Here is a 24,938-nt window from a genome sequence, read left to right as displayed (position 1 = left end):
AGGTTCGAATCTCGATGAAACACCAAAATTAAGAAAAACATTTTTCTAATAGCGGTCGCCCCTCGGCAGGCAATGGCAAACCTCCGAGTGTATTTCTGCCATGGAAAAGCTCCTCATAAAAATATCTGCCGTTCGGAGTCGGCTTGAAACTATAGGTCCCTCCATTTGTGGAACAACATCAAGACGCACACCACAAATAGGTGGATGAGCTCGGCCAAACACCCAAAAAAGGGTGTACGCGCCAATTATATATATATATTAGGCCGGGTCGATTTGTGGGGAGGCAAAAAAATCGCCCATTGCTCTGTGAAAATCATATTCTAGGCATTAAAATAAGGAAGGAACCATACCTCTAAAACGAATTCTGATGTCCCCCAATTTGGGTCGAACTTTTTAGTTTCTTTTCTCATGTAAAGGCCAAAAATGGTGATATTTTGAAATGATCCCCCCCAGGGGAGTTCCAGGGGGTGTGCCACTGGCATGGGAGGATCGGCCGTCCAAAGTTAGTGGGGGTCGGTCATACATTTGGACTCGATTGGAGCACTCTAAATGGGTCAAAGTGGGAGTTTTCGTTCGACAATGAGCGATTTTTAAATCGACCCGCCCTAATATATATATACATATACATATACACATATATATATATACATGTATATATAAGGAGGGTTGTTAAGCAGAAGATCAATTTAATAAAAGGGCTTTCAAAAGTGACACTTAGAGGTCATTTGCCAATTATAGCCATAGATACTTACACGACAGAACAACGCGTCAAAATTACTGAAACTTATAATGAAAATGGTCGATCTTTAAGAACAACATATCGCAAAATTCCTGATTTTTTTGGTGAAAATAATTCTCCAAATGAGTCGACAATCCAAGGTTGGTGAAAAATATGCAAGAAACTGCTTTTGTCGAGGATAGAAAAAGAGCTGGTAGGCCAAAAACTGGACGATTAGTCCTGAAGCGCAAAGTGTTGCTGAACAACCTTCAACATCGACATCTCGCCGTTCTCAAAAATAGGCATTCCTAAATCGGCTGTTTGGTAGATTTTACCTGTAGACGTGCTTAGGGTGGGCGTTTATTTGATGCCATAGTGAAATCTGAGAGAATTTAAATTTTTGCATGCTTTATTTTAAAACAACATCTCGGAGCACCTTTTGAAATACCCTTTACATAGTCAGGGGTCACTTTACACTTAATAGGCCTAATCCTATATTTATAAGTATGTTTCGAAACGTTTTATTTTCGTTTCTGCTATACGAAATAAAGTCCGCAAATACAGGGCCCGCCATCTATCGTTACGGATTTGAACTAGGTATTATTTGAAGAATGGTAACACTTAGCTGTCATCTGATTTGACAGAAAATTAGTTTTATTCTTCCGCTGAACGGAAATGGTTGTGTATACGCTGAAGCAAACCGACCACCCAATGCGTTTTCGCTTCCCTTCATGGGCTTGAAAAATCATCTTTTCGGATGAAGCTCATTTCCATCTCGGCGGGTATGTTAACAAGCAAAATTGCCGCATTTGGAGCTCAGAAAACCCGCACGCACTCGAAGAAAAGCCGATGCATTCACAACGAGTCACTGTTTGGTGCGGATTTTGGTTGAGAGGCATCATTGGTCCATTTTTCTTCGAAAATGAGCGAGGAGTGGCCGTAACTGTCAATGGAGAGCGTTACCGGGCCATGTTGAACGAATTTTTGTTCCGAGAAATAGAAGAGGAGGATATTGGTGGCATTTGGTTCCAACAAGATGGCGCTACTTGCCATACAGCGAATGCTACGATCAGTCTTTTGCGCACTGTCTTCGAAGATCGCATTATCAGCCGAAATTCTGATATCGCCTCGGAGCTGCGACTTGACGCCGTTGGATTATTATCTTTGGGGTGCCGTCAAAGACCAGTGTTATGCCAACAAACCAGCAACAATTGATGCACTGAAGACCAACATACGCGATGTCATAGCTGAAATACAGCCGCATACAATCGAAAATGTGTTGAAAAATTGGACCGATCGTATGGGATGGTGCATGGCTAGCCGAGGCAGCCATATGAATGAAGTTGTGTTCCATCATTAACCGGAAGGATTGTACTTCAAAATAAAAAAACAGTTTGGAAAAATATTGAGTAGTTTCTTTTTTATGGCATTTTTAATTTCGTAAAGTTATATGGCGGACCATTTAGTTAAGGGTAAATAATATTAAATGCGATAGAAAAAAAAATAGAAAATTACCCTTTATATTGATATATCAAACATTACAAACAATAGTGATAATTAATATAATTTGTTAAAAAAATATATCTAAATGCTTTTCATTAACAAAGCGCAACACATGTTTAATCACACGAGCGAGACCTGCATACAGGGCGGTACGTATAGGGGTTTATCTTTTAAAATAAGCAGCTAAAAATTCGTTTTACGCCAACGGATTGCACTAGCGAGATATTTATATTCACGTTTCTTGTATACTTGGAGATATTTAAGATATTTGACGGATATTGCCGATATGGAGTTTCAACAGGACTGTGTATGCAACATGTCATACAGCCGACAAAACAATCAACCTACTCCAAACGAAATTCTAAGGACAAAAAATTTTACAATCGTCTGCAGTAATTTGGCCGTCAAGATCGAATTATTTAATGCCTTTTGACTATTTTCTGTGGGGCCATCGTAAACATGGAGTTTAAACAACGGAAGCACTGAAAGGTAGTATTAGGCGCGAAATTGACGAGAGAGATGCCCAATTTTGAATAAATATAATAAGAATTTATAAAAGAATTGGGACATTTAGAAAATATCATTTATAAAATATCAGTGCGTACTAAACCAGCACATCCATATTTATGTGCTTAATTAGAGGAAAACATAAACTCTAACTCGATGGCCCTCTCGTAAAATTTATAAAGAAAGCCACCTTTCTATTTGATTATTTGATTTTATTTCTTTTCCAAAAGCAGTTTTATCTGGATAACACTCAATAATTCTTGCTTTAAATACATACACACACATGCACACATGTATGCAGGTAACAAGAAATAAAGAAAATAACAAAATACAGAAAAATTCGCGAGGGGAACAAACAAGATATTAACTGTGATAAGGAAGGTGAAATAATTTATTGCGGCTAAATTTAGTAGTCACTAACTGCTTATATTCACTGCACAAACTATGCATGCCATAATACTTTATAAGCATATATGTATGTGTATGTGTATGTGTACATGCATACGTGTTTTCGCGATTTCGCATTGCAATTTGCGATTTTAATGGCATATTGCATGCATGCCAAGCCGTCCCAAAAACCTTAAGGTGGGTCATTAAGGTGACCAACAAATGCAAGTTGTGCATTTTAAGAATTAAATTAAATTGGAGGAGCTTGCTTGCTTACGTGTCTAGTAAACGAGGCAGCAATTGCACAAGTAAACTGAATTGACTTAGAACGAGTATGTAAAGCGATTCGCGCTTAGTGGCCACTTGAATCAACACAAATTACAAATGATTTAAAACAATAAAAAAATTTAGCTAGTGTGAGGGTCCGCCAACGTATTTGAGAATGAAATTAGCTTGTATTCAAAAACAAAAAATTCAGCCATGGTCATATAAATAGCACATTTAGACTTTGGAAGCAAAGAGTTGAATATGTTTTTAAATAATTATTTTTTATTGAGAAAAAAGCAACATAAAAAATAAAAAACTTTTTTTTTTCGAAATTTATACCGATGGTTCTAAGATGAACTGTGGTGTGGGAGCTGGCTTCCATTCGGAGCCACTCAACCTATCTCAGTCGATTCGTCTTCCTGATTATGCCAGAGTGTTCCAGGCAGAACTTTTAGCGATCAGAGAAGCATGCAAATCCCTAGAGCTCTACAAGGAAGTTGGTGCAAGAGTTGCTATCTTCTCAGACAGTCAAGCAGCTATTAAGGCCTTAGACTCCAACTACATTTCATCCAAACTGGTCTTACAGTGTAGAGAGGAGCTGAAATTGCTCAGCCATTGGCTTGAAATTATCCTGATATGGGTTCCCGGTCATAGGAACATACGGGGCAATGAGATAGCGGATGAGCTAGCAAGAAAAGGTTCGACAATAGACATAGCAGAGGCGGTGGCGGTCTCCACCCCACTGAACACATTAAAAGCATCCATTGCTTCACACTTCTGCTTTAGCCGAAAGAAGATGGAAACAAACACCTACATGTATTACAACAAAAAACACATTGCCGTCATATAAAATCCAAAGGACGAATGACCTGCTAGGATGTTCTCGGCCAAACATTTCACGCATCACTGCAACCTTTACAGGTCATTGGAAAGTAGGGGATCATGCAGCTACACTCAATCTACCCTTCAATCCTATCTGGCGAATCCTTTTCCACTATTTATGTGAATGTCCGGGACTAGCCAGGGCACGACTCCGATCCTTCGGTAAGCCCTTTCTACAGTAAATTAAGGAGATCTCAGACATCAAGATAAAGGATTTGCTGCTATACTTGGACCTCACTAAATGGATCTGACTTGGAAAAAAAAGTACATCATCACACGAGATAGTGGTAGTAAAACGGTGCTGGTCACTAATTAGGAGTATTTCAGTGGGAATGTTCAACCACCTCAACAACAACAACATAAAAAACTTATTTACTTCCACTTTAAAACAAACAAAAAAAATGGTCAAAAAGAATTTCAGTTCTGATTTAATTTACGAGAATGTTGATAACTCACGAAACCTCCTGGACACATAAATATGTAGCACATCTTAAAAAATTCTAAATAAAAGCAAAAATAGTAAACAAATCAGATAGTTACGTAATAATATTGTTTTACCAGATTAGTATTTTGTACTATATCCACCATTTTTAATTACTTCTTCAAGCCGTCGCTGCATGCTTTCTACAAGCTTGTGGCATCTTTCCTTTGGAATCGAGTACCAAGCCTCCTCAATTGCGGCCCACAAATCATCAAAATTTTTTAAATTTTTGTTAGCGATTTTGACCCTAACGATACTCCATAAATTTTCTATTGCATTGAGGTCAGGGCTCTGCGCCGGCCAATTCAGTAAATTAACTTTTTCTCTTCTAAGCCATTGCTTCACTGTCTTTGCAGTATGCTTTGGATCATTGTCCTGCATAAATGTCCAATTTAATGGCATAAACTTAAACACAAATGGCTCAATTTTATTTTGGAGTATATCCAGATACTGAAATCTATCTATTTTACCAACCACGCGAACAACCGACCCAACACCATGCCAGGAAATAGCTCCCCAAACGAAGATGCTTCCACCGCCGTATTTAATCGTTTTTTTTTTTGTGAACCTAGGATTTAGCGCTTGATTTTTTGGACGACGTGCAATAGTTTTCCCATCTGGTCCCATCCTATTTATTTTGGTTTCGTCGGTCCAAAGTACGTTTTTCCAAAACTGAATAGATTTGTCTTTGTGGGCTTTTGCAAAGGCAAGTCGGTGTTTGATATGTCTTTTTGAGAGGAGTGTTTGTTTTCTGCTTATGCTGCCAAACCGCTGGGCTTCGTTAAGTCGCCTTCCTACAAGCTTTCTGGACACCTAAACTCTTGGTTTATTTCAAGCATTATTTGCCGTGCCGACTTAAAAGGATCTGCTTTGCTCTTGCTCTTGCTTATAGCTCTATCCACATTAACATCAGTTTTTCGGGGCTTTGGTTTTCTTTCCGTTTTTCAGCTTAGATAGGATGAATCTTTCTTAACTAAATTAAGAGCATTATAAACCATTTTCCGAGAGCACATCATCATTTCAGCTATTTCTGCATAGCTTTTTCCTTTTTGACCCATACGGTATATAAGAGCTCTTTCCTCCGGCGTGCAATGTCTTCCACGTCCCATTTTTAGTAATTACTTTAAAATTGTATTTAAGAAACAGAAAATTATACTAAAAATCGCTGAAACAATATTAAACTTTTACTCTCCGCTGCATAAGTCAAAATGTGCTATTTTTGTATCCACTTCAAAACAGCAATAAGCATAAATAAAATAGAACGCAAAAAATTCCATCGAAAAAAAGGTACATTCCTCCCATAAATGTAAGCTTAATAACGGTAATAAATGTAAACAAACAAATTTATTTGATCAAAGCAGAGTTCGTACTAAAAACTTAACTTAACACATAAGGTTCACATTTGTGCTATTTATCTGTCCATGGCTGTATTATTGTGAAATCTACGCAAATGTCTGCTTATGCATATATTAAATGCTTTATTATGCATACTGAGGACGCATATTTCATATTTACACGCCATATAATACGTACACGTATGCAATGAGAAACTTGACCCCAGTTTTACGTAGCGCCATTTTATGGACGCACCGGCCACATAGCATCCACTGTCATCACAAAAATTAAAAACAGATATAAATAACTTTTTATACCCAGTGCACGTTTATAAGTATTGCCTTTTTCTGGAGCATCTGGTTGAACATATTTTTATGGTTCCTATATGCACCTCTAATGATACCTCGAAGCCCCTACTTGCAAGTAAATACTCGATACTTTTTTTATGAAGCAAGTGGATTTTTTATTTGCTGCTTTTTAGAGTTTTGTATATACTTGGTATCGCACATCTTCAAATATCAAGTGCTTCTCTACATTTCTTAGTCTTGACTGAGTAAAAGATTTACGCACTTTTTAGTGACTCATTTACAAACAGAGTGACTTCGGTTACTGGCGGGATGTGAGGTCCAAGGGAAGCCAGGTGAGAGGCCTGCTAAGTTGTTAGCATTCGCAGTAGAGCAAGTCCGAGAGTTAAGGGGGTATTGTAGTCTAGAAATTTAAAAAATATCGAATTTTTTTTTTAAAACGGATTTTTCAAAATTCGAATTATTTTCGAAGTTACAACTATTTTAGTGACGCGACAGCTAGACTGGTTTGAGCGGACGGCGAACTTTAAACGTGTTTTTCTCGAAACTACTTCTTTCGATACGGTCGGCACGATATCTCAAGTTCTAATCAACCGATTTGCTTAAAGTTTATCATGAATATTCTTTAGATATATCTCTATCGCATGAAGCACGAAAAACTGGAAATTTTTTAATATGTGTAAGCAATTCGAGAAAGCTTAAAAACTAGGGAAAAATCAAGCTCAATTTTTGAGTAGCCGCCATTTTATGAAAAAAAAATGTTCCCCTTTTTTCTGCGTCATACGATAATGACATTCATATTAATTAAGAATTTGTCATCGTTTTTTTTTTTTTTCAGATGAACACAAGGGTAGAAATCGTGACGACGAGGACACCGCCTTTTGATTTCCCCTTCCACTTGAATGACGCATAATTCCATGAATTTTTTTTATTTTTTATTCATTTTGTGTGCTCTTAATATATAAATAAATAAATGATAAAAAAACGGATAGTAAAATTATCAATAGCTTTTTTTTTATTCACCGTCAAAAAATGCTGGAAGTTCGGGCCTCTAGACTAGAATACCCCCTTAAGCCATGGTATACGGAGCTCATGTTGGTACGACACTGTGGGGCCTACGCCAAGCAAAGTCCTTTCTGGATACAACCATAAGAGATTAAAACATTTCATAAACCTCCCTAAGAATAAAGACTGTGAGAATACTCGCACTGATCTAATGGATCCTGTCAGCTCAGTGACTTGTACCCAGAAACACCATCACATAGCTTATCGAATTCGATGCCATATCGAGAAGAGGGTGTATGCATCTCGACCAGATGCGACCATCTTAAATTTATTGAAAGTCTGAAAAGTTGGGATGGGATATTTTTAAGATCGGTAGGCACAATAGATCTTATAGTTGAAGTTCTTAACTCTATTTTCATTCATTCATAAGTCAATGAGTCCCACCGAGTCTCTAGTTGCCTAGAGCTTTTAGAAAGAAATCTGAATTGCGTACACTTTAAGCGTGGGAGAAATGAGGCAGGTTGCATTCCTGGCACGGGTCCAGACAAAGGTATCAAAGCCATCAGGTGAAACAAGAAGTGGATCAGTTACCACAAATGCGAAACTTATGGAGCAAGTTGACCAAATCAATGTTAGATTAAGACATTCAGGAAATGTTGAAAAATAAATTACGTATCTACTTAAAGACGTATTACTATACCGAAAAAAATAGTACGTAAATTTTATTAACACATTCGCATCGGACTGTTTTTCCTTAAATTTTGATAGAAATGGGGGTATTTTGCAATGTAAAGATATTTAAACATATAAGTATAAAAACTGCGATAATTATTTTTGTAACTATTATATTTTACAGAAATTTTCAGAAGTTGTACATAAGAAGTATTAGTATTTTTTTTTTTAGTATGATAGTCGGTGAAACAGCTTCCTTAGTGTAACGGTACTTCACAAAATTTGCATATATATCGTGTTTCGCTCCTTACCCCATGTGTTTTACATACTAGACATATTCTTGTGGGACATTTTTTATTCTTTGTTGACTTTATTGTCTCCAGGGTGTGTTTTTTCATGTCACCAGACAATCTACCAGGTGGTGTTTCATGAATTTGTTGTATTCTACATATGATGCATAGTGGTTTCACAATATTCTCTTTGGTTTTTCTATTATGCATTCCGGTCGGTACTACTTCAGCAGAATGAATTGTACTTATCATTTTTATGTCTCTTTTATCTTTAAATATCAACAGCAGATAGTCACCTTTGCTTATTTAGGATCGGAATAGGAAAAAACCCGAAATGAGATATTCGAAGTAAACAGTTAACATGTGCCGACGAGAATTCTCGTTTCCCGACGACAACGCTTTTCTTTTGTAAACGTGAATTCTCTCTCTTACATACTTGCTTCACTCTGGTAGCACTACGAGTGCCCTGGGTGTAATTAAACTCACGGCTTGCACTGGATGTGTTGTTTTCCAATTTATTTATATTTCGGAAAAAATCACGCGACATTGCAATTTCTCTTTTTTAGTTATTTCTTAATTTGTTTCCTATTAGTCGGTCATAAATTTTTTATAGAGAAACGAAGCCAAAATCATTGCACGACCAAAGCGGAAAAAAACAATAACTTTGTTCAATGTATCATACATAGCTGCATAGACGCATCCATACACACATACACACGTGTGCATACACATACATACATACAGCTAAATTCAAAAACCGTGAATGCTAAGCACATGCCAATAACACACATTTGTATCTATCAAAAAGCAGATTTTTTGCAATGTGACGCCACGTCCCTGAAATCAGCATTGCGAATGAGTCACGTTGAAGGTCACAAGAGGCTTGACTTTCTTATAAGAGTATACATGGATTGCAGTTTTAAATCAGCAATTATGATATATTAGCGATGATTCTCGAAGAGTTCGTTTGTATACGTCTTGTACGTAAAGGAATAGAGATATAAACATATAGACATGCAATACATACCAAAACCATCAGAATGATGAGGAGTGGATTTATTCCGGCCGTCGCACGATAACTCGAGTATAAATTAAGATTGATATTGAAAATAGCACATAAAGGTAATTTTCAAAAAAAAAAAAAAAATAATGTGGTATCTCATTTATAAATAAAGCAAAATTATTCATATTTGGCACAATTAATGAACCAAAAAAAATATGACACAAGCAAAATTAAAAAAAAAAAGGTAATGTCATTCCTACTTTCGGATATAAGCGTGAATATCGATACCGACTTAATAAAACTTGCCTAAACTTAATACTCGTATTATTCCCCAACCCAATTAGAAGGGACATAAATATTCTTGAGATCGGGTAAAGCCACGCCCACTTTGTATATGTTAAGACTGAATTTGCATACGCCCGTCTGTTGTTAGGAGCCATAACTCATGAGCTTGAATGAGTCCAAAAATTAACAACTACTCAAAATTAATGAGTGGTCAATGTAATAATAATAGCAATAATAATGAGCACGTATGTACACCCTTTGTTGGTGTGCGAATCGATGTTTTGCCGCCTACAAATGTTGAGTTGTTTGTTGTGAGGAGCTTTTCCATTTCAGAAATACACTCGCAAGGTTGCCGTTGCCTACCGAGGAGCGACCGCTACTAAAAAACAGTTGTTCTCTCCTTTTGATGCTTCATGCCTGCGGCGCCGAGTCCGAGCATTACCGAATGGCTGTCGCGCATCAACCCATTCTGCAGACTTGATAAACGATTTTTCGTGGCCGGAAATTGAACAATCTTTGACCTTATGTCAGCCAGGATGGTGGGCCATGCCACAATCGATATTTTCCGTACCAAGGTAGGCAATATTGGTACGGAATTGGTCAATTGGTCACGTCTCAGCTGGGATTTGACGCCGTTAGAATTTTCTTGTAGAGTAGCTTAAGACGCTCTTAAGACGCACATCGAACATGTAATGAAATAAATGCATTACTGCGAAGCCAACCGAGACAGACGCATGGATGAAGTCGTGTAATGGGAATATTTGCTCTTTCGATTAAGCCAATAATAATATGTCGATAATTTTTGTTAATTTTTTTAAATTTTTAAAACCTCATTTGAAAAAAAAATCGATTTTGTTTTGCCTATTTATGCTTAAAAATATCGTTCGCAAACAATTTTTCGAACTCGGAATATTTACAGAGATATAGCCAATGTAGTGGTGCAACCTCAACAGCAAAACTTCAAAATTAGTTTTCAGGCAAAACAAAGCATGAATTGATATTTATACACAAAAATGTATGATAGCTTGGTTTGTGGAAGCAAAACCGCAAAACTAGTTTCCAGGTACATTAGCAAACATAAATATAAGCATATGCACACACGTACATACATGTGCTCAAATTTAGGGGTTGAAATCTTTACAAAACCAGTTATTCGAATTCAAGAAGGAACGCGCAATTTAGTTACCAGCGACATACCATTTTTTATGTATGGGCAAACAATTTTATTTTACTTTTTAACAATGGATCAAAAATAAAATATTAAAAACAAAAATAAAAAATATTTTTTGTTTCCGTTTTACACGCTTTTAAAGAAACACCCAAAAAACACCGTTCCAAATGAGGCGAGGGTCTTCAAACGAAGCCACCAGTAGTGCGATTCACTAACTCTTATCGATTCGACAATTGTTTCTTTGTCGACAGTATATGTCGATTGCACCGTCGATTGTGCTATTCACCAACTTATGTTAACTAACACTGATCAGCTTTCTATTTATTCAAGCTGATAGAGAGTGGCATCTTTGTAAAATTAAATGTCAAAATGAGCGACTAACACAAAGAAAAAGAACAAAGAAACATACTACCCAAGCTGTTAGATTCAATTTTCAGTGTTTTCTACCAATTATATTTGCATAAAGTAAGTACAATAATATAACTGTTTATTTGAATTTATTGTTTTATTAATACTTTTTGTATATTGCTTTAGGATGACATCGCCAGCTACTAAAAGAAGCCGTGCCACACCCGAGCAGCTAAATCGTATGCTTGACCACCTAATGGAAGTCCCGGGTCTAGCAGGATCTAGGTTCCACAGGCTCCATGGTAAGTTCGAATGCGACAAAAATGGAGCGAGCTAGCAACAAAGTTAAATAGTCTGGGTAGAGCAGTGAAGACAGACAATCAATGGTACACGGTAAGAAAATATTGTGTTATTACTTAAAAGTAGAGAGATGTTAATCATTTCCCTAAAAAGGTATGGCGGGACTTAAAAAGCCGCACCAGCATCAAAGCACGTAATCGGCGAAGGCAACAAGCTTTAACTGAAAACAGGCCTATCAGTGAGGAGCCCCTAACGGAATTCGAGAGGCGGGTGTCTGCTCTTATAGGGGAAGAATATATGGATGGGCACGATTCAACAGCTGAAAATATTCCAATAGAGGAGGTAAATTGCATAAAGTGTATGTTTTAAAGTGTAACTTACTGGTGTGTAAATTTTTAGGTAATCCAAATGGGTATCGAAGTGGAAGATGAAAGCATGATTTCGGAAGACCCGTCGCCTTTACGGACGACACTTGCAGAAAATTTCACGCTCATCTCAGACAGGAGAACACCACGGGCGAGCTTGAAAAGAAAGCGCATGGAAGAAGACGGTGATGCTCAGAAGAAATTTTTGGAAATAGCAGAAAAACAGGCAGATGCACTAAAGGTAATTTCTTTTGAACTTTATGCAAAATAATTTTATTATATTTGTCCATTGGTGATTGTTTTTTAATAGATGCTAGCCCAGTCGAGTGTAGAAACCGTAGAAGTCGCGAAACAACAAGCAGATGCTTTAAAGGTAATTTATTTTCAACACATAAAAGTGGCATTTTATTAATTGTTCTTGCTATTTTTTAATAGATCCTAGCCGAAAGCAGCTCTGCAAGTGCCCAGGCGAATAAAATGGTGGCGGAGGCAATAGCCGTATTGGGGAATGGTTTAAGCGCTACCGCGGAAACATTCAACAATCTAACGCCAATCATAAGCCAAATACTCAAAGGACATACTCGCGCTTTTTAAATAAGTTTTTGATCATATAATTTCACAGTTCTGATTAAAATTACTAATTCTTCTTTATCGTTTGATTTAACAACACCAAAATTATTGTCGTTTAGATTGCGATAATCGACATCGTAACCAATCAGGGTTACTGAATAGCAAAATCGTAAAAATTGTGGTTAAGGAAAGATAACAAAGCGAATATCGATAAAATGTGTTAGTGAATCGCACCACAGACTCCCTATAAAGTTCGGGCCGGTCCAAATTTAGCCTTTCTTACTTGTTATTACTTTTATAAATAAATTAGCATCCTTTGATTTTTGGTGTTAAATTCATAGAAAACTTTGCATTGCGCATACAGGATATAGAATATTTAATATGCATACGAGATTGGTTCAATACCCAGCCTTTATAGTTCAGGATACTCCCCAAACGGCTAAATTGATGATTTCGTCAGGTGTTAAAAGGTGTGCCGCTCTAAATTGATGATTTTTTTTGTTTTAAGAATTTTAGAAATGTGGATGTGCTTACAAATATAGTGAGTAGTGGTTTCCTTAAAGCAATTCTCTTTCGAGCCTCTCACTTTTTTCTTTGTTTTTGGATTGACTTTTATTCATTGTGGTCCATTGCCTTGCATCAACATCGATCCAATCTCACATTTGTATTTATCAAGAGCAATGAGAGCAATGAGAATGACCGTTTGTTTTGAATTTTGTATTTCGTTGAAATTTGTTTATTATATTACGTACAGGGTTTAACTGAAAAGTAATGAGCCTTATTTTTTTTAAGCAGATTTATTAAACCTTTTGGCTTATATAACTAATATTCTTCAAACTAGGACCCTTGAGCGTCAATACACCGCTGGTAGCGGTCCTTCCACTGCAGGAAACATTTTTTAAACTCATCCGCCGGAATCGCGTTCAATTCGGCTGTCACATTTTTTTTGGATCGCCTCGATGGAGTCGAAACGCCTCCCGTTCAGCTTTCTTTTCAGGCGCGGGAACAAAAAGAAGTCCGGAGGGGATAGGTCTGGGCTGTAGGGAGGGTGGGGAAGCACCGGAACCCCCATCTAGGCCAATGAAGAGGTGCAGAGGAAGGCGGTGTAGAACCAATTTTGCACACACTTTGCGCATTTCAAGTTTTCCGGTCACGATTTCCCGCACATTGTAATAAGTTAATTAACTCTTCACTGATCTCACGTAGACTAGCACGACGGTCAATGTTCAAAAATTCACGAACCCGGTTCACATTATCGTCTGTTTGCGTCGTCGAAGGCCTTCCAGATCGCTTTTCGTCTTCGACGTCCTCCCGGCCTTCCTTGAACGACTTGTGCCACCGTTTTACCTGGGCACTGGGCAGAGATTGGTCCAATGGTTTCGGTACTCGTTTTGTCTAGCTTTACGCAAAATTTGATCGAGTAACGTTGCTCCAATGATCGCTGCATTTTCGCCACTGCAAAATCCTAACACACTTTTAAAACAGCTTTCACGCGCGGAGCGATGCTGACTGCACTGTTGTTGCCAGCGAACTGGGACCGGTTTCTAGTGGAAGGGGAAGGTCCAACGATTATTTTCCCCCACCAGCCGATTCGGTTGATCGCTTGGCAGACGCTCCACGCGGGAAGGCTTATTACATTTCAATCAAACCCTGTACATACACTTTAATTAACTTCAGATATTTTTCAAGCCTTTACGGAGCTTTAAATAAAAATTTTGCCCTCCTACCATTCGGTGCTTAGTTGAAATTTTATTAATCACTACTCCATCCGCCACATGCAATTAGTGATAGTAGAGAAGAATTAGTGTAATGGAATGGTTGAAACTGTCACTACTTTAAGAATTAGTGGCACCTAGAAGTTAGTGCAATCTCTGTTAACTGAACCCTAGAAGATACATAACTTACAGCTGCTAACTATGTATGCCGATCTACTTTTCTAAGAAGTTCATCCCTTATACAGTAAAATATTCACAACAAGTTTCTGGTGAGACATGACGTTGAGTTTCAAGTAGAGCTTCTCGAATTTAATGCCGGCTATTGCAATAGTCGCGCATTATCAATGCCTTTTCTCCGCTTAGGATACGTAGAGTAAAGACAAAAATAAAGCTTATGATTAAGCCTCTAAATTAGTCTCCAGTGGGTGTAACGTTGATGCATGTGTCAAAGCGTTCATTATTCAATGAAATACTCTTTAAACCCAAACCCAATTAATGGAGATTTATTGAATTGAATCTTCATTAACGCGTTGAACACGGCGCTGATATTTCTTGCCTTTTCCCTCGGCCAGCCAACAGGTCAATTCCCTGTTTCTCTTTCAAGACGTAACCGGTGAAAAATATCAGTTACGGAATTTCGAGACAATTGATAAATAGATTGACGCAGCGAATCGGTGAAGGAAAAATTGTTCACAAATTACAGAAAAAGGAAGGAGACGTCCATAAGTTCGGAAATACTGTTCTGGTTGTTATAATAAAATTCAAGATTATTTGGGTATAGAAAGCCAAAAATTTAACAAACAAGTTGTTACATTTTGTTACATGTGTAATTCCAGACAAACTTTTTCTTAGAATGCTTCAATAAAGCTCATAAAAAGTGTATTTGACTACATCTATTCAGATTACACTTATCTTTTCACTTTAATACTGTCGGTTCACCGAAAAGTGTATCGACAGTCCCTAGGCCCGGACCGGAGCCGGCCGAATACTAGCGTTCTAAATTAAAGTAATGATTAATCGCATGACAGTCTCCCGTTATTTTCGGCAGTATTTCAATAACTCCACGAAAAGGGTGTAATTGTAGGATCAGCCTTTTAAAAAAGAACTTTTAACTAAATTAAATAAAACTCGCTGCTAAATTTAGCGTTAAGAAAAGGCTAAGTCCAACAAAATGTTTTCTTGGTTAAACCGGCACGTGCACCGTCTAAAACAAAGTTCGATAATTTATATTATATGTGAACATTGACTGATGAAACGACAAGTGCAAAAATAACAAAACGAAAATACAGTTGAGAGAAGTGCTCATAGAGAATATTCTCTTGATATTTGTGCTAATTAAGCTCTCTGGTAAAGGGAGTATTTTAAATGAACAAATTTGCCGCTCGCAAATCTCAACACATTTACATACAACTGATAAAGCACAGCGCCGAGTATTTTGATTACTCTGCCAGCCTGAGTAGCCTCGAATCGAAAAAATTGAGTTTACTAGAAGGTGTGTAAACCAACAGCGCTCAGGTGCCAAACGCTTATCAGTAGCCGTCATGAGTCAGTGCCGATACGAGTAATGATAAGAAAGCAAAAATCAGCCAAGCGTTGTCGATGAATTTTATAGCATTATGTGCAAATTTATGTACAGTGTCTCAAAGACTTAATCGTACATGCTCACTGCTTAAGATTAAAGCAGAATCTCGGAGCAGTAAAATAACTAAATTTCGAAAGAAGCAAATTGTTCATTTCATTTGTTTACATAAATAAATTATATTTATATTAAAAATTTTTATATTGGGAAATAAAAATAAACAAAACCATAGAACTCATGTCCAAACGAATAATCGTGCAAAATTAACTGTCTATAAATTATTATACAAAATTCTCTTATCAGTATTTAGTGGTCAATCCTTTGGCTTTATATCAGCATTTAAATGTTTTGGCACATATTCTACCAAGTTTTTATATATTACTGATAAATTATTCTACCATTCGGTTTCGGTTGATTTTCAGTTCATTTGGGTAGTTTAGGGCAGTTGAAGTGGAGCCACCTCCTGGCAACCATCGAGGGTGTGCTTCGGGTCGTTGTTCTGATAGAAAGCAAATTTGTGCAATATACCTAATCGTTCAGCACTTTGCCTAACATACTTTTAAGAATGTTCAGATATTGAAATGTATCCATATTGCCTTCTATAAGATTAATTTTCCGCCACCTGCGTATTTGCATTCAAATTCAGTATAGGACTTCCTCAGCGATGATAGATTACCAGGTTGGCCATCCACAATGGTGAAAAACAAAATTGCTCATTCCACACGTATTCGCACATTCGTCCAATCAGTTGTTGCTCAGACGGCAGTGAAGTAACATGAGCGGATTCTGTGTTGATTTTTTCGTATATCACCAACACAAACCAACAAACCGTTTTCATGCCTCTGCTACGTCAGCCAATCAGCAGATTATTTCAAATTCGCTGAGAGCCGGTTAACTGTCTGATCTGAGACACAGCTCTGAAATCTTTTCAACATGGGACTTTCTTCAGTCACAACACTTACACTCATTAGTGTATAAAAACTTAAAGTCATAGAATAAGTACAGGAAACACTGATTTATTTATGTATGTACATTTTGTAGTGTTCCAGAAGTCTATATTTTTAGTTTTATGTATATCGTACTAATAAAGAGCTTATTTCGCGCAATTCACCCGATGAGGCTATGGTGTTTCAACAAATTTCGAACTGTATCATCGCAAACCTCTTTTCTAGTATTTTCCTTAAACATTTCATTAAGTCCTACGTCTGACGCAAAGAATTTCTTTTTCTAGCATACGCTCTTCGCGATCATTAATTGTTTCCCCTTGACCTAGGAGGCTTTCATTTGGAATTGAAGAGCTACTTTTGTAGTAATTTAACAATCAGCCGGAGTTTCTTTTTAGTCTTCTGTTTGCAATGTACAAGAATTAAGTTCATTAACTTCAAAACTAGTAGCAAATTAGAATCTGTAGCGCTTTTAATGAAATTTAGTACGCAAGTTGACCGACGGCTTGAAATATAACGGAATCCTGTCGCATCCAACTATTCGTCTTGACATGAATTCGCCAAATTTATTCATTTTTATTTCCCAAAACTGTTGAATGTTAATATAATTTTTTATATGCGGTTAAATTGAGGGGGAATGAAAAACAAACATGCATTTTTCGAAATAAAATTAATTTATCGTTTCGAAAATCCGTTCTAAAGTTGAGCGCTGAGTCTGTACGATGCAGCGTTTGAGCCACTGTATGTTGGCATGGGCAAGAGGTATTATTATTTCAGCGAAAACCAGTTTTGGTCATCGAAAGCTTAATGATTTTTATTTACATATAAGCATTTTATTTGGACTTTGCATGGTATTTTTGTTGATAAAACTTAAAACACAAACACATTACATGTATGTTTACATATGTACAGTGGTGACAAAACTATTGTGAGCGTAAGTTATACCTACATACCAAATTAGTAAAAAAAAAAAAAAAATCTTAAAACTTACACAACTCTATGGATTTTAATACAATTACAGTCAAATATAGCTCATTCGACGCAAAATTAAATTTTCTGTAACAGTAGTGTACTAAAAAAATCCTCAATAACGGATAATATCGTAAAAATTATGTCAAAGTTGAAAAAATAGAGAAAAAATAAAAAAAATCCAAATACTTCCGTCTACAGTCTCGTCAGTTCTCATTTCAGAAAAATTGTCAACACACTGTCAAAAAGGTTTGTTTTTGTTCTTTCGAACTAAAAAAACCAATTCGAAATCGGATGGAAATTAGCGAAGTTAGGAGTGATTGTTCACATCAACCTACTGAAAAACGGTTTTATGGCCATAAAATGAGATTTTGGGGGTGTATTGGAAATTTCTCCTATACCATTTTTCTTTGTTTTACTATACCTACAAGTTGTACTAGGTCTCCATAAAAGTATAATATCACTGTCGCACAGTGTAATTTTACTTTCAATCGACATTCTCCAAAATCTAATTAATAAAATGTAATTAATCTATAATAGGGTAATCGTTGCATATATTCGGCCACCACTGTACATATGTTTATCAACTGTGTGCAAGATGCTGTTTGACAAAGCATTTGGAATATAATTTTTAAGTCGATTGCTTTATTTACTGATATCTAGAAAACCCGCAGCACGGTCACGTGTAAGGGGAATGGGCTCTTCGACGACGCTCCTATTCACTACTTGCGTGACAGTACAATTTGCTGCTCACTAACTTGTTGCGACACTGCCAAACAATTTTTAACTTTACGCACTTAGTAGTGTTGGTGTTGCTGTTGCTATAAGTTTCGGGTAACTGACGACATGCAGCCTTGACTAGCGTATTGACTGTATATTCTGTTTTTTGTGCGCTTCGATAGCCAATGCAGGCTGATGAATAACATTGAATTCAACGAAAGCAAAAGCATTTAGACGTTTTATAAGTAAATGGCGTACATAGGTGCATACTTAAATAAATGCAAAAACAAAAATTGAAGTTTATGGTTAGTAAAATTATACATATTAAACAGCTCGAGGCAAAAATTCTTATAATAATAATAGATAACTCCGAACTCATACTACCAATATTAATGCATTATTATTTTTTTTAAATGTTTGCTGGTTCTTAATTTAATTCAACCTTGTTTATAATATATTTTGACTTTGTGATTTTTCTCAATACTAGACTACGTACAGTGGAGGGCACGAATTGAGCACTTTTAACCGTAGCTTGTGTCTGAATGAAAATAAGCGCAATTACAGAGGAAAAAACGGAATGCTTAGTTGGAAATCCCTTGTTTTCAGTAACAACATCACATCGCCGTGACAAACTCTTTTCAAGAGCCGCATATGTCTCCGGAGTATTGCGATCAAGGCGTTTTTTATTTGTGGACTTACTACTGGATTTTACTATATTACTTAAATGCGGGGTTCAGTACCACACCAAACGTTCTCAATGGGAATAGGATCCGGTGACTGAGAAGATCTTTTGAAACATCAATATTATGTTTTTTCTAAGTAGCAGTTCAACAAGTGCACAGTGTTCGAACAAGCAGTGTGTTTTATATCGTTTTCACGCGTGAAAAATCATCCCAAGACTAAATTTTCTTCCGCAAATTTTTCGCCTGTTATAATGGATGCTTAAAGATAGAGATGTTGGTTCATGTGGGTGTTTGTTTTATGAACTGGAGCTACGCCAGGCCGGCGGTACTTGTTTGGTGGACGCCGAGCATACCTTTTTTTCATCGAATATGAAACAATAGCACTTCGATTCATCACTCCACAAAATGTTTTTCTTAAGGCGAATCTATTAAAGGTGGCATTGGTGAATCAGCTCATTTGTTTTTTTCCTTCGCCGTGTCCATGTGGCTGTCAGCTCAGAATGAAACAAAACGAATTCATTATTTGTTGTCTAGTTTCCCAATACTTTGCTTTGACAATCAAAAACATTGTTGTTGGTCTAGTGTCACCACCATTAATGAATGCGCCTTGTGAAAACTCATCGGTTTTGACATGTACTCTTAGACGATTCATTCAATCCAATTTTTTGGAACATATATTAATGGCAATATATTAATAACATTCTACTCTAGGTTGTGCGTCGTCTCTAGGAGTGGTTTTTCGCGCTCTGGGTCATTGTCCGTTACCATGTTTCTGAATATGTTTAAGTGTATTTTAAACCATATTTTTTGAACATGGCAAATTCTTCAATATTTCCAGAATATGTTCTGAGAAACTGTCGCTGTCCTTCATAGCACCAGGGTCCTTTCCCCATGATTTCTAACTAAATTTTTTTTATATCTCTGCCTATGGAAGTAATCTAACATTTAAACTTGCCAAAGAATTTGTATCAGCTTAATTAATTAACGTCAAAAAAAAGTTCACTTATCTATCAGAGTGAGTCCAGCTCTATCTGGAACTACTTGCATGTAAATGAGTTTTATGACGAAGGGAGAAATGTATCAAACACCGATTATTACGGTGCTTAATCACTACTGTATGTTACCTGCGTCGCCTGCAGTAGACAAGTGGGTTTGCGTGTGTTATCGAAAAAAATTTACTAATACCTAGTAGGATTTGAGTCAGTTATGAGGAAACGCTTATATTGACGGGTTTTGGGTTTTCGGTAGTCTGAACTGAAATTTTCTAACCAGGCACAGCCAAGAGTTCCTGAAGATGGCTCTCAATTCAGGTGGAAGTATCGAAAAACTATACAAAAGGAATAATTTAGAATGTTTCTTTTTTGTTAAACGGGTCTTGAGCTCATAGTATAAAAATACGAAACTTTCTGAAAAATATTTTCGTAGAACACTTTAGTCTTCAAATGCTCTTTTTAAGAGGTATTTTTCTACTCTTATCAAACAGATTAGAATTCAACAGTTAAACGGGAAGCTGGGAGGATAAAATTAAACAAAAGTGATGCTTGAAAAATGCTCTTCCAGAGCATTGACAATATTTCTACCAATGGACTTAGATATAACAATTTTTAAACGTAATATAGATTTATAAAGGTGAAATTTGGAAATTTTGACCCTGCATTGAGAGTTTCCAAATAAAAAAGAATTAATGCAAAAGTTTTGCTATGTAAATTAATACCCATTTTCCATAAATATATTAGTTTCTAAATTTTGGGCTAAGAGCTAATAGAAGTGACTACCTCTTTGCCGTTGTTAATTAGTTGACCATAGCTGTACCTATATAAATTATATAAATATGGAGGCATTTGTGGAAGTGTTGAAAAACTTACTGCTTTAGTGAAGCGGTAATTTGATTCATCCGATAACGCTGATGTTTTATCTCGTTGAAACATTTTTGCTGATGACTGTGTAGTTGTTCCAGTAACTCAATATATCTGCGATTACAATCCTGCGAAAAATAATAAAAAATATTTAATAAAACACAATTTTTCACCAATGTACATAAACGGATTTTAATAAGTATACAAATACATACATACTAACAAAAAAAGTGCATGCATTGTGTAAATTTAAAAAACAAACGACAAAAACCAAGCTACAAAATCTTTCCCGGAGGAAAAAGTTCCAAAGCAAAACATTGAACCGAAGGAAGCGCAATAACTATGACTAAACTCAATAATCTATTCCTCAGTAATTTGAATTCAAAAATAACTAGGAGCCTTTTATTAAGCCATTGGGTAATAAAGATTTTCAAAAAAAATGCTTCGTCGGTGAATTACTATATCATCCTAAGCCTTTTTATTTTTCTATTTGACAGGGAAAACCCTTGTGAAGAAGCTTAAAAAGTGTTGTGGTTTACGCTAAGATCATCGGGGCTAAGATGTACTTTTTATGCGGCCAAGACGTCACTCGAAACTGGGACAGAAGCAAGCGTCATAAATGAGAACACATTCTTCGATTTGGGCTCCATCTCCATTTAATATTTCCTTCGTCCATCCGAGTCTGATCTCATAATAGAAAACTTTAATTATACCTCATCGATTTTTGAGGTATACGGGTAGCCCTCTGAGGAAATACCTAGGAGTGAGGGCAATGAAGTTGCAGGGATTTCCCGAAAAGGAAGGAAAGAAATCGGTGCAGGCCACAAACATAAATAAAACGAAATTATCTACCGCACAGTCCTACCCTTAATTATATCCGAATTAAGGGAATATTTAAATGGTTTGAGTCACTGGGTTTCCCTCAAAAGTTAGGATCTATTGGTAAAGAATATTGTTCTTTAAAAGGGATTTTTTTTTTTTAATGAAGGTTCTAGATGGGTGCCACATAGATGTTCATCCAGCAGCATACGAGGGGTGCCTTTTATATGTGGAGATTAGAAAACAAAAACAAATTTTAATCATCGAAAATCACTTTATTGTTTTTCAAAATATTCTCCATGAAGATCTATACACTTTTGCATGCGTTTGAACCAATAGTCGAAGCACTTTTGCCACTCTGAATGAGGTACCTCCAAAATATGCATTCTGAATGCCGCAACCGCTTCTTCAGGTGTCGAAATATGTTGCCCTCTCAGTTTGTTTTTTACGTACGGGAATAAAAAGAAGTCATTCGGTGCCAAGTCAGGACTATACGGCGGATGACCCATTAATTCGATGTTTTGGGTGCTCAAAAATGCAGTTGTTTGAGCCGATGTGTGAGAGCTCGCATTGTCCTGGTGAAGAGTGATCCGTCTTTGGCGATTGGTTTTCCTAATTTCTTGGAAGACAACTGGCAAACAAATGGTTGTGTACCACTCAGAATTTACTGTTCTGCGTTGTTTTAGTGGTACGGTTGCGACATGTCCATTTTTTCCGAAAAAACAGGCGACCATTTGCTTGGAAGTGCTTCGTGCGCGAACAACTTTTGTTGGATTTGGCTCATCTTAAACACCCATACAGTCGACTACTGCTTACTTTCGGGCTCATACGCGTAAATCCATGGTTAATCACCTGTCACGATGTCATAGACGTGTTTCGAAGCCCCGCGATCGAATTTTTTGAACATTTCCTTCGACCAATCGACACGATCCTTATTTTGAGCGATTGACAAATTGTGTGGGATCCAACGCGAACAAATTTGTTTGACAGTCAAATGTTTATGCAATATTGAATGTATGCTGGTCCCACTAATGCCTAAGATTGTCTCAATCTCACGATAGGTCACATTGCAATATCAGTTCGCGCACAGCATCTATGGTTTTCGGAACAACAACTGATTTTGGACGACCTTCACGAAATTCGTCTTGGAGTGAACTACGACCACGATTGAATTCACCATACCATCGATAAACACTGGTCCTTAATGGAGCTTCATCGCCAAAAAATGAATTAAGTTCATCCATGCAATGTTGCTGAGTTAATCCACGTCGAAAGTTGTAAAAAATAATCGCACGAAAATGTTCACGATTTAATTCCATTTTTGGACCGAGATGAATCTTTTAAGTTACTGTAAACAACACAAATAGCGCTGGTATTTCAAAACGTTCTGAGTACGTAAAAGCCAAAAAATGTTAAACTTTGCGATACTGCTGTCAGTTGCCAGATTGCAACACCAGGGTTGCCAATTCCTGCCGAATAAAAGCCTGCCTAGTGTATCATTAAATCAAATTATCAACAAAATTTTTCGCTTTGACATTAGATTATTGCCAAGATCAGCTGTTATGGATTTTTTTCACAAACAGAGGGCACTAATTCAAGCCTGCACATAGCAATTTAATGTGGGTTAAGTTTTAATCCATTTAACAACGATAATTACGGAATTAAGTTTTGGTCTGAACATAATATTCGAGATATTAATTTCGGCATGACATGGAACCCGGTAAGGTCACGATACCAAAATAGACGTATTTGATTAGACCAGACGCAATTTTAAAGAATTCGATACAAGCAAATAGATTCTGCCAAGCCCATCTTGTCCTCAACCAAACTTGATAGAAAGCTAATTACAATTAAATTTCATTTATTGTCAAAAAGGCGTAATTCGCCGAACTGAAACAACGGCAAACCCCAAAAGGGCACTCATGTTTTTTGTGACTGGAACTTCCCTTGAGCTACAAGTATGTTCGCAACTTAAAAATATTTTTTTATGTAGAACTAAAAATTATGATTTTCTGGAGTATTCATTAATCATGAAGTTAATATCCAGTTGCACTACATGAAGGTAAAGGTAGGTAAGTCATCACCACTTCCTCAGTGGTTGTGTTGCAGAATGTGTATTTGTATATTTCACAGTCCATTTATATTAGTCAAGTAAAAGTAGCAATCATATACGTGGTTTGCAGGCTTCATCCAAACCTTTGATTTTCGTAAGGCCATATATTGTGTCCTTTTTGCCCAGCCTGTAAAATCGTTTACGTACATCGCACAGCATGTATAATGAAGTACCCGATTCTTATCTTGATGAGCCACAGATAAACCAAAATGATCACGATAACACTGCTTAATCAGTTCAGTGAAATTTCGCCGCTAACTTTTGAAGGTCAGTCCACCACATATGTGGCAAAAACTACTGTGATGATTGATACACTTCCCAAGAATCTCTATCATATAAGCTCTCATATTATCTTCATCACTATCCTCATCCAACTACACATTTTTGTTCTAGCCATGGGAAAGTTCTGATAGTTTCCCCTTGTCGGTGTGATATTCTATCTCTCTTTTACCAATAGCAATTTCTTATAACTGAAAAATATATCTACTATGCTCTAGACTACTCATTTTCGTCATCAAAAAGTAATCAGCACAAATTCCTCATTTTTGTTAAAAAGTAATCAGGCTGAGGAGTTTCGTTAAATTGTTTTATTTAGAAATTATAAAAATTATATTTTTCATTGAGATTCGAACTCACGAATTTTCAATATGTTTTTGTTTACATTAAAAAACTTGAACACACCAGTGTTTCATCCACTGAGATTCGAACTCACAAATTTTCAAACCTTAGCCAATCATCTACTCGCTCGGCTATAACAAGTATGAAAGGAAGACAGCTAAATTTCACACTAGAACTGTTTTCAGAGCAGCCACATTATAAGCATACAAATGAGTTGCCTCACTTATATAAAATTGCTATTGGTAAAAGAGAGATAGAAGTCACACTGAACAGGGGAAACGAATATCAAATGAAATATTTGATTTCCCCATTAAAAAATGTTGTATATGCTATTCTGATAATGAGCATGTATTAGAGACTAATAAAATACTTGTAAATGTGTTGGAATTTTTGTCAAAAGTGCTCAGTACTGTCTTGTAGGGATGTAGTTCCTCAACAACAATGTATGCGTACAGTAATAAACTGTCCAATAAATCAGAGAGTGAACCTCGAAGTAATTGTTAGTATTTTATTTTTCAAGTGGCCCTT

At 36.6% G+C, this 24,938-nt stretch overlaps 2 protein-coding genes across 7 annotated transcripts in view; one reads left to right on the top strand and one right to left on the bottom strand.

Annotated features, from left to right (window-relative positions):
- The window catches only part of LOC128858476 (transmembrane protein 120 homolog), a 52,637-nt gene that overhangs the window by 21,795 nt on the left and 5,904 nt on the right, over positions 1 to 24,938 (bottom strand). For all 6 annotated transcript variants that reach the window (XM_054094789.1, XM_054094788.1, XM_054094784.1 and 3 more), the window contains one exon: positions 20,870 to 20,988. In XM_054094789.1, the coding sequence (XP_053950764.1) occupies positions 20,870 to 20,988 (119 nt within the window). The remainder of the gene's footprint in view (positions 1 to 20,869; positions 20,989 to 24,938) is intronic.
- Positions 11,771 to 12,523, top strand: LOC128858477 (uncharacterized). The gene is made up of 3 exons (XM_054094790.1): positions 11,771 to 12,065; positions 12,135 to 12,197; positions 12,260 to 12,523. Exons 1-3 carry the CDS (start codon positions 11,868 to 11,870, stop codon positions 12,416 to 12,418), a joined length of 420 nt encoding a protein of 139 aa, XP_053950765.1. The 5' UTR covers positions 11,771 to 11,867; the 3' UTR covers positions 12,419 to 12,523.

This window comes from Anastrepha ludens, chromosome 3, assembly GCF_028408465.1.
Source record: "Anastrepha ludens isolate Willacy chromosome 3, idAnaLude1.1, whole genome shotgun sequence".
Lineage (NCBI taxonomy): Eukaryota > Metazoa > Arthropoda > Insecta > Diptera > Tephritidae > Anastrepha > Anastrepha ludens.
This window is presented reverse-complemented; position numbering and strand designations above follow the sequence as displayed.

Excerpts from the sequence above, each read along its gene's own strand:
- LOC128858477 (XM_054094790.1), top strand. The coding sequence starts at position 11,868 with ATGGGTATCGAAGTGGAAGATGAAAGCATGATTTCGGAAGACCCGTCG. Across the intron at positions 12,066-12,134 it reads AACAGGCAGATGCACTAAAG|ATGCTAGCCCAGTCGAGTGT; the intron begins GTAATTTCTTTT and ends GTTTTTTAATAG. Across the intron at positions 12,198-12,259 it reads AACAAGCAGATGCTTTAAAG|ATCCTAGCCGAAAGCAGCTC; the intron begins GTAATTTATTTT and ends ATTTTTTAATAG.